This window comes from Olea europaea, chromosome 12, assembly GCF_002742605.1.
Source record: "Olea europaea var. sylvestris chromosome 12, O_europaea_v1, whole genome shotgun sequence".
Classification (NCBI taxonomy): Eukaryota; Viridiplantae; Streptophyta; class Magnoliopsida; order Lamiales; family Oleaceae; genus Olea; species Olea europaea.
The window spans coordinates 30694010-30703977 of NC_036248.1; the positions used below are offsets into that span (position 1 = coordinate 30694010).

General features: G+C 33.7%; 1 protein-coding gene across 1 annotated transcript; it reads right to left on the reverse strand.

Moving 5' to 3' along the window:
* Window positions 1-1304: 1304 nt before the first annotated feature.
* Window positions 1305-7941, reverse strand: LOC111406380 (CTD nuclear envelope phosphatase 1-like). The gene is made up of 6 exons (XM_023035810.1): window positions 7436-7941; window positions 4513-4641; window positions 4286-4406; window positions 4110-4191; window positions 1812-1965; window positions 1305-1720 (listed from the first exon to the last, which is right to left on the reverse strand). Exons 1-6 carry the CDS (start codon window positions 7751-7753, stop codon window positions 1583-1585), a joined length of 942 nt encoding a protein of 313 aa, XP_022891578.1. The 5' UTR covers window positions 7754-7941; the 3' UTR covers window positions 1305-1582.
* Window positions 7942-9968: the final 2027 nt, after the last annotated feature.

Consider the following 9968-nt stretch of genomic DNA (forward strand, 5'->3'; position numbering starts at 1 on the left):
ACAAATTTATTTTAATCATTAAATACAATATGTATATATAAACTAATTTAATTATACTGAAAAATCAAGAATAGTTTAGGGATCAATTAGTATTTTTCATAATTGAAATTGGGTCTCGCATGTGCGCTCATGCATGAGATCAATTTGCAATTATTTTTAAATTAATAAAAAGTGAGGTTTCGTTAGTGCCACTACGCAGTCCTCGAAAAAAAATTTCCGATTGGTCATCTGACTAATTTCAACGTACTGTGGAACATCAGCAAATTTGTTCGATAGTGAAAATGACTAATTTACACAATTTTTAGATTTTCAATTAAACTTCAAGAAGTTATAACTTCTTCAGCTGAAGGCCAAAATTAACGAGCCTTATACCATTGAAAAATTATAAAGAAGATCTATTTAACCATACTAAATGGGAATCATGAAACCTAGTATAGAAGATAATATCAATGTGATGAAGTTTCATGTGTTTATCAATTTTCATACAAAAAATAAGATTACCTTCTAATTTTCGAGAGGCCATAACTTCTTCATTTTAAATCCAAAATTTAAGTTCTTCATATGGTCGGAAAGCTCATGGAAATACTTTTCTAAACATATAATCTTACTACATATTGTCAATGTTCAAAAAGTAGTAAATTATCAAAAGATTCCTTAAAAACAACATAAGGTTTGAAAACTTTACATATAGAATTTATAACTCAATTGAATCATGTAGTAACATATTTAAGCGAGAAATATTGCAAGGAATTCAACCTTATGGCTCTGATACTAATGTTAGAATTTGCAGCATGTTTGAACATAAATTTCAAGTAAAGATTCCTTACTTGAATTGGTGAATTTCAAGATTTTTTAAATGATTGTATCACCTTACATTTCAAATTTTCAAATCTACAACTTGTTTGCACTCCAATGATTTCACTCCCGATCACAATGGAAGGAAATTATTTGCAACAACATAATTGCCAAATTTTGTGAGTTTACATATGAATTTCACCATATTTAATAGCCATCTTTTCCCTCTCTTAAGCGCAAGACAAAATTATGGGAATTGTGTAAAATCATTCTGAGAATATACATATTTATACCTTTCTAACTCATTCTGAGAAACTGACACATCGAACTTCCATATATGAGCTATTATCATTTCCACATGAAAAAAATAAAATAAATTCTGTCTACTAATTAAATGATCCACGTGTAGAATAAAACAAATGGAGAGCACAACCTAAAACTAGGTGAAAGATTATTGAAAATGGCCATATAATTTGGTTAGGAAGTTGACAAAATCAAATAAACATCACTTAGTACACAAGCAGTTTTATCATATATGTAAAACAAAATACTGTTTTGCATTCGATATACAAAAATGGAAATTACAGACATCCAATAAGGTTGGAACTTATAATTTATAAGCATTGCACAAGGATCATACTTTTAAGACTAGAGTACTTGGAATTTCAGCTGTGTTTACCTGTGCAGAATAATGCTATACAAAAATTTGTGGCTATGGCTTAGGGAGACTGCCTTAGGAAAAGAATAATTATATGTTGAGAAAAATACACACTAGTCAACAATTTTATCATACGGTTGTCCATCTCAAAGCAGGGATTCCATTCTTTTGAAACCATTCTGGCATATGGAATCTTTCATACAGAATAGGTCTTACGTCCTTTTGCTGAGAAAGATGCTTGAGAAGTGGAAGGATGACTTCCAAAAGCTGAGTGGGGCACATAGAGGAACAATTGAGTTATTAGAGAGGACAGATAGAGTACGAAGCACTTATAATTTTCTCAAGTTATTCCAGGTACCTGTTCGTCGCATGGTTGTCCAGCAGAAAATGGAATGCATGGAATTCCATTCAATGGTTGCAACAAGAAGCTGAATGGGTTGTTATCAACAATAACAACTCGGCTTAGATCCTTTGATATGCATGAAAGGTCTTTCACATGTTCACGATATTCACTGCAAGTTATAAATAGATGAACATAGTGAGTTCACAGTACAGAAAGCGCAGCATGATAGAATATGCATCACAAAACAGTTTAGTGACCAGTTTCTGAAATTATTTTTTATTGACCAGCCATCACTAAATTTTGATGGAAGAAAAAGAAGAAAATACAAATCATAAACTATGCGATTAGTGCAGAAAAAAGGCACAAAAACTACAGTTCTATTTAAATCCTCATGAAAGGAAAGGAATAGCAAAATAAACCCATGCACTAAGAAACCACAGGAAAATAGTACTCAACACTTTGTTGAAGGCTTAAAGATAGTGTAGGATCCTCAGAATTTGGCAAGTGCGCTGCAGATCAGATATAAAAAACACAGGGTTGGAGTTTTTTCTTTGCTTTCTAATTATGAAGCATTCGTGCATTTTAACCTTTCTAATAAGTGCATCCTTGAGTAGGAGTGGGTGAAGTGCACCCTCTGAAAATTTCAATGGATGTAGAAAAACGCGCCATGTGGAGTGGTCAATTTTGTTATGTTGCAATGTCTATCAGGAAAACTCAAACCACCGCCACAAAGTAGGGGTAGCAAAAGGGCCAAGCCGTTTGCTGTATAGGCTCATCTTGGCTTGAACCACGGGCAGCTTGAGCTCATTTTAAGACAAGCCATGGATTGAGCCAAGTTCACTTTTGTTTACATGAGCCTAGTGGGCTCGGTTTGTGAGGCACACGAATCAGCTTGAGGGTTGGCTCATTTATTTTTTACTTACTTTATTATTTAAAAAAAAAAAAAAAAGGATTAAGCCATCTCACGGACGAGCCCATGGGCCGAATCGAGTTCTTATTCTAGATACAAGTCGAGCTTGAATATTTAAAGGTCGAGCCGGCTTGGTTCGATCTATTTGGAAAATGGGCCAAGCCATTTGAGGGCTCCGCTCATCCTTACTCGATCCATGAACAGCACAAGCTAGTTTTGAAATGAATCAATAGACAGAGTCGAGATCACATTTTTTTCACAAGCCAGCTTGCTTGGGCTCGTTGGTACAATCCTGCAAGCTGACTCGTTTGGGGGGCCAACTCTTTTTTTCCTCTTTGGACTTGTTTTATTTAAAAAAATAATAATAATAAATAAAATAAAATAAAATTGAGCCTACTCATGGGCGGTTCAACTCAACCAATGAGGCCCATAAGCCAAAGGGCCAACCGGATCTTAGGATTTGGACACAATCCAAGCCAAGCTTGGGTGTCTACGGGCCAAACAGGCTGTGCTCGACCCATCGCAACCCCTATATTCACATACCAGTGCATCAGTGTTTTGTACAACTGTACTCTTTTACAAATATTTTGTTGACAAAAGTTAAACTAGGTAAATTATGTTAATTTGATTCCTCTTACAAGTGGTAAAATATTTTAGTTAATTCGAAATTAGTGGTCTTGAGAAAAATGTTCACTTTTAAATTTATTTATCTAAAATATTATTTTATATGGCTTGGATCCGTGAATCATTTTTGAATTCCACCATTGAAAAGAAAAGGCAGATAAAATTCCTAATTACAGACAAATAAAATTCTTCAACCCCAAACAACTGCTACCCTGTTCACCACCAAAACCAGTCATCACATCCCCTAGTAATTGAAAATTTTAACAGGACTTCCCTACAACTTAATATCCAGTTGATTAAATTAAGTTAAAATATCTTGTTGTATTGCTTCTATAGTGATCCAATGGTTGTCAATTCTTGGTGATTCTGATGTTAGGTGGACAGCAGAAGTAGGGATTTGTGATTTTGGTGGCAGTGGAAGAGTTAACGAATGTGTTTTCCATTTTATGGCTAATATGATTGCTGCTGTTATGAGATGAAATACATTTGGTGAGGAAGTGATGCGTGAAGCAATCGGTGAAAAGAAGTGGAAAGTAGCAACAGGAATGATAGATAGCGGCCACCAGTAATAGTCTATTGTATTTATTGATGTGAGTGGCATGTCGAAGACATTTCTTTTAAAAAACCAAAAACTTTAACATCTGAGCTGTTAATCTCCAGGAATTTATAGGCCAAAAAAAGTTACAAATTTGTTTAATTTGGTCATCTTACTTCCAGGTTCTAACGGGGAGGAAATTCAACAAAATAAAAGGGCATATTAATATCTGAGCTATACTTACGTACTAATTGTCGAAGGCCGATAAAGTCTATGGGTGAATAAATTGTCAACATCTATTCTGTCAACAAGAGGTCTAGCATATCCTGCAAGAATAAAACAAAGGGAATCCAGAGCAACTGTAAATAAAATCTTCAAAGAAATACAGGTGAAAAGAAGCAACATGGAGTAATGAAAAACCTTCAAGTCCCGCAGTAAATAAGACAAGATCTGCAAATTCACTTAGAAGTTTTAGAAATTCTTTCAGTCCAGGACGTTCAAACACCGTCACATAGTTGATCTTAGGTTTGCCTTCAACATCCTTGGAATCCCACCAAAGAAAACAAATGTGTGAAAGGAAGATAAATATTATATTGATTTTAGACATTTTGCTCAATCATTCATATCTGAAATAAATCATAATTCACCTTGTCAGAAGAGATGCATTCCAGTTCAAACCACTTCAAACCAGCTTCTGTTGCTTGAGCACGTATTATAGCAGGCAAACTCAATGTTTCATATGCACATACCAGAGTTTCGTCCAAGTCAAGAACCACCTGCTTCCAGTACATAGGTGAGACCACAAAGCAATTCGATTTGAATGGAAGCACTTTTAAACAGCAAGGAAATTTAGACTTCCTATGAACAACAAAATGAATACTTAATCAGAACAGACACATTGTCCACCTATTCAACTCGTAGAAATTGACCCAGATTTAGTAACCACTACCTGATCCTTTCTATTTTCTGTTTCAATTTTACACGTAGTATTCTAGTACTGCAAGCATTCAGAATAAGTCTAAATTTTGTCCCTGCCCTCTAATTAAAGTATAGAGAGAAGTGGACGAGACCCAATTCAGAAAAGCACAAAAAATAGACAACAGGAAAGAAAAAGCGAAAAGGTGTGGTGTTGCATGACCGTACACATCACCGTGACCTATAATTCACCGCAATTAAGCTATGCATGAGCAGAATTTTGTCCACCATACAAATCGTTACAACATTATGCATTGAAGCCACATTTACGATCCTGTTGATCCTACACATATGACATATGCTTTCCCGTATAATACATCCAAATGGGTAAAACCACAGTTAACTTAAAGTTTATATAAATTCACAGGCCCTTGGTTAAACTTCATTGTAGAGTGGTTAACATGGTAGTCTTTTTTCTTCCCTGGAATGGCTGCAATAGATAATTAAATAAACAAGAAATTCAAACAAGTAACATTGCCAACATTGGAAGACTGAAATTATCTTCAACCGGAGGCTATCCCCACACTGGAAAACCACAAAATTATGTCAAACACTTAATATGAAATTCTTTTCAAACCCGAACCATCCCAATCCCAAAGAGTAAGTTCGCCAATGTTCTTATATGTTTAAATTAGTTCAATTGGGAACAAGGATATCTTTATCAAATTACTGTGCTTTGGCCATGTGAACAGTAAAGAAAGAAGCAAAACTTCTCCTTGTCTGACTTTATTAAATAATTGAATGAGATCTCAACATCCCCTTTTAATTTTACAGTGGAAATGATAAAAGATCTAATTCTATAAACATATATGAATAGTGAATAATACAACAAACATAGGAGAGAAAGAAGATCTGCGACCCCTGTGGAAGACAAAAGAAAAGAAAGAACAAATCGACATAGTTCAAAGAAGCATTATGCCATGCTTATGTGGGGTCAATTACGTGGAACCTATTCTCCAATTCAACTTAATTCAACACTATTTAGTTCTCTTCAACTAACATTGCACCCACCCATGTCCACTACAATGTCAAGCTCAAGCGAACAAACACCTCCAAAATCAGACAAAACTGATCACTGACTATTAAATACTCCTAAATTTCCAAAAGAACATGTTTCTCTCGATAGTTTACCATCATTTTCGATCAAGAATCTTAAAATAGTAAAATAAACTGAATGACACAGAAATTTAACTCAATCATTTCGACAACTCTAATTCAACCATATAATAACATTTCCACATTCAGTTTCAAGCATGTACACATTCACAAACAAAATCATACTAGTAACTAACTTAACCAGATATTTTTTTAAATCCAATCAAATTCATATCAATTCAAATTTCAAAACCTTAACTCAAAAGAAGAAATTGTTAGCATCTCAAAAGGACTATGAGGTGTCTTTGATGCATTCACGCACAAAAAACCCAACCATTACTTTGGTATTTGTTAGCTCACAACACATGGAGATAGGAAGTCAGTGAATGATTTATGTCATTGTTAAAACGTGTGTTATAACTTTAGCAATTTCCTGCATAGCTCTACAAATCCACAGTGGTGTGAATATTTGAAGGATATATTTCAGCCTCTGTTTGTGAAGAATTTACAAACAGTTTAATTATAAATAGATAGAAATAAGTTATGGATAAGTGGATCATACTTGTGGGTCCACTAGAATGTAGTGTTAAAAATGATGTTTGACCAATTTATAAATGATTTATAATTATAATTTGACAAATAGATTCTTAGCAATGAAAAATACAACTGTTCTTGCTGGTAACATGGAACAAGAATTTTTGTTTGCACACCATACTCAGATTAGTTTAACCAGGAATATATAGAATTAAAAAGATGCTCCAATGTAATGCTGTACTGATAACAATTATGGCCGTGGTCTCTTAGTAATAAACTATCTACACTGGCAACGATGGAGTGCCAATCTGGCCACTTGTAATAATTATACCCTCTCCATTTGAACCATCCCCAATGTAATCCTTCTACACTTTTTCCCATAAACAGAGAATAACATCATCTGATTGCCTCTTTTTCTTAAATAATTGACTCAAAATTTCAACATTTTCCCTTTAATGTTCTACAGTAACCATGAAAAGAACTGAAAATTCTAAATTGAAATTTATGAAGAGTACATGAAAGTTGTGAAGAGAAAAGATGAAGACAAAATTTCCTGAAGACTAAAGTTGATTGTCCATAAAGACAAAGAAAGCAAAAAAGCAAAGTTCTTGTTTCTCTTCCCCTATAATCCCACCTAATTTGCACCAATCTGTGCAATACAGCAGATAAACAGCTCCAAAAGCAAACAAGACTATCCATATTTTTTAGATTATACTCGCAATAAAATAAGCTCCATATTACCAAAAACACACGTATTTTGTGATAATTACCAGCTTTTATATCACAGGAAATTAACTCTAAAACTGTTAAGCACACGGCTAAAAATTATCCGAGCAAATCACCAAGTCAACCTTATACTTACACAGTTATAATTCTAGCTCAAGTTTCCATTTATTTTCGTTTAGTCATATCCGATTAAAATCAAATAAACTAAAATTTCAAACTCATGTTCAAATTATTTTTCACCTTTAGCTTCTCAAAAGGCGGAGCATCTTTCACTCTCCCTCCAACACCGGCGGGAGGTGTACACGGAGTCTCTTGGGATTCGCCTTCAAACTCAGCCAACTCAACTACCGGCAAAGGCTTGAACTGCGGAGGCGCTTGAGGAGTCGAAGAGAGGAAGGAGCTATGGCGCAGGCCAACATAAGAGAGGACCTGAGGGGTGCCTCTGAGGATCTGAGAGAAGATCTGGAAGAAGAAGGCGAGCCAGTTTAATAGCGTTTTCCAGACTTGTATTGTCCGAGGAGGCGGGTAAACTTCAGTGGCCGCCCCCATCTCCGCCATTGTTAATCGATATATTACAATTCAGACGTCAAATATACAAGTGGCTGACATCCGCCAAGAAATTAACTGAAAAAGTGTGCACAAATGGCTAGTTTAGTTCTGTCTAGTTTAGAGAGAGAGCGACGACAAAGGAGTTGTCAAGATGCAGAATTGAGCCACAGCGAAGTCTAGACAGTGGAAGAAAAGAAGTCAGGGAGGGAGAGTACATTGCACGCGTTAAGGATGAGATTGCGGGAGTGAAAATACAAATTAATAAAAATTTATTGATAAATTGCAAATTTTAGTAAATTTTAACCAAAATTGATGAAACATGTGATGAAGATTTATGGATTTCATATAATCTATAATATATTAAAATATCATATTAAGGTAGAATATTTTTTTTAGATGATTTTAATCCCCTACAATTCAATTATTTCAATAGTATTTTACTTATCGTTTAGGGTAAATGGCACAAAACATCATTACCTTTCATTTTTTGACATTTTCGCCCTTACCTTCCACATTTCTTTGCGCTGAATGTCATTTTTACCATTTTTAATGTAAAATGATCAAAATACCCTCCCATTTAAATAAAACCAAATAAAAGAAAAGAAAAATAAAAAAAATTACAATCTTACTCCTAAATGTTTTAAAAAGTGCAAGTGATCCAAATAATTATTAAAATGCCTAATAGCACAAAACGTCCCTACGTTTGGACTATAGTGTGCAAAATGTCCCTACATTTCAAATTGGTGAAAATGACGTTTTCAGCAATGAAACGTGAAAATAAGGATGAAAACGTAGAAAAATTGAAACGTATAGACGTTTTCCACAAAAGTATCAAAAGTAGGGATTTTTTTAGTTATTGGGCCTTATTAAAATATTAAAAATAACAAAAAAAAACACACACATTCTCTCTCTCTCTCTCTCCTCTCTTTTTCTCCAAATGGGACTGCCACATTAGAAATGAAAAAAACTTCGGCCAACCATCGCTCAAACCTTCGAACCTCCATATTCTTGAACCATCTATTGATATTTTAACACCATGAAGAGAGGCTCCCTAGTAAGTTTATTCGTTTAGTGTGTTGAAAATGGCATGGATCTCTCCGGAACAGGTGATGCCGTCAGTATTTGCATTCGCGAGTTAGATATTTTGGCTTGCAATTTCGAACAAATCTATTGGCATGAAAATTTCAAAGTTGGATGTTGGGTGGTATGTGTAGAGAGAAGTGAGAGATTTTTGGTGGTATGGTGGTCCAACAGTTTGGGTGATGGTTTGCTGGAGTTTTTTGGCTTCTAAGGTGGCTGACCCATCTAGAGGGGGGCGAGGGGGAGCGAGAGAGAGAGAGCTTTTGTTATTTTTAATATTTTAATAAAATTTAATAGCAAAAAAATCTCTATGTTTGACACTTCTTGCGGAAAATATCCCTACATTTCAATTTCTTTTCGTTTTCATCCATATTTCCATGTTTCAACGTGAAAAACGTTATTTTCACCAATTTGAAACCTAATGACATTTTGCATGCTATAGGCTAAACGTATGGACGTTTTGTGCTATTAGGCCTTTTAATAATTATTTAAACTCACTTACACTTTTTAAAACATTTAGGAGTAAGATTGTAATTTATTCTTTATTTTCTTATAAGGTTGTAATTTATTCTTTATTTTCTTTATTTTTATTTTTGTTTTATTTAAATAAGAGGGTATATTGGTTATTTTACGTTAAAAATTAGTGAAAAAAATGTTCAACACAAAGAATTGTGGAATGTAATGGCAAAAATGTCAAAAATAAAAGATATGAACATTTTCCACAATAAACTTGAAAGGTAGAGATGTGCCAATTACCCTTTCGTTTTTTATATATAATAAATACTAGATAATTATTATCGTTTATGAAATTTGTACTATTAATTCTCAATTAATTAACATTCACATTAATCTAGATTCAATAAATTTTCACTTGATGAATCTAGAGTTATTATAGATGAATTTATAATAATATTCACGTATCTAAAAATTTTAATGGGTGTTTAAATTTCATATAAGGGAGAATCATTTTTTTGGACAATTTTAACCCCCTACAATTCAATTATTTAAATAATATCTTACTTTTTGTTTTTGGATATGTAATAAATACTACATAATTATTGTCGTTTATGAAATTTGTGTTATTAATTCTCAATTCATTAACATTAACATTAATCTAAATTCAATGAATTTTCACTTGATGAAT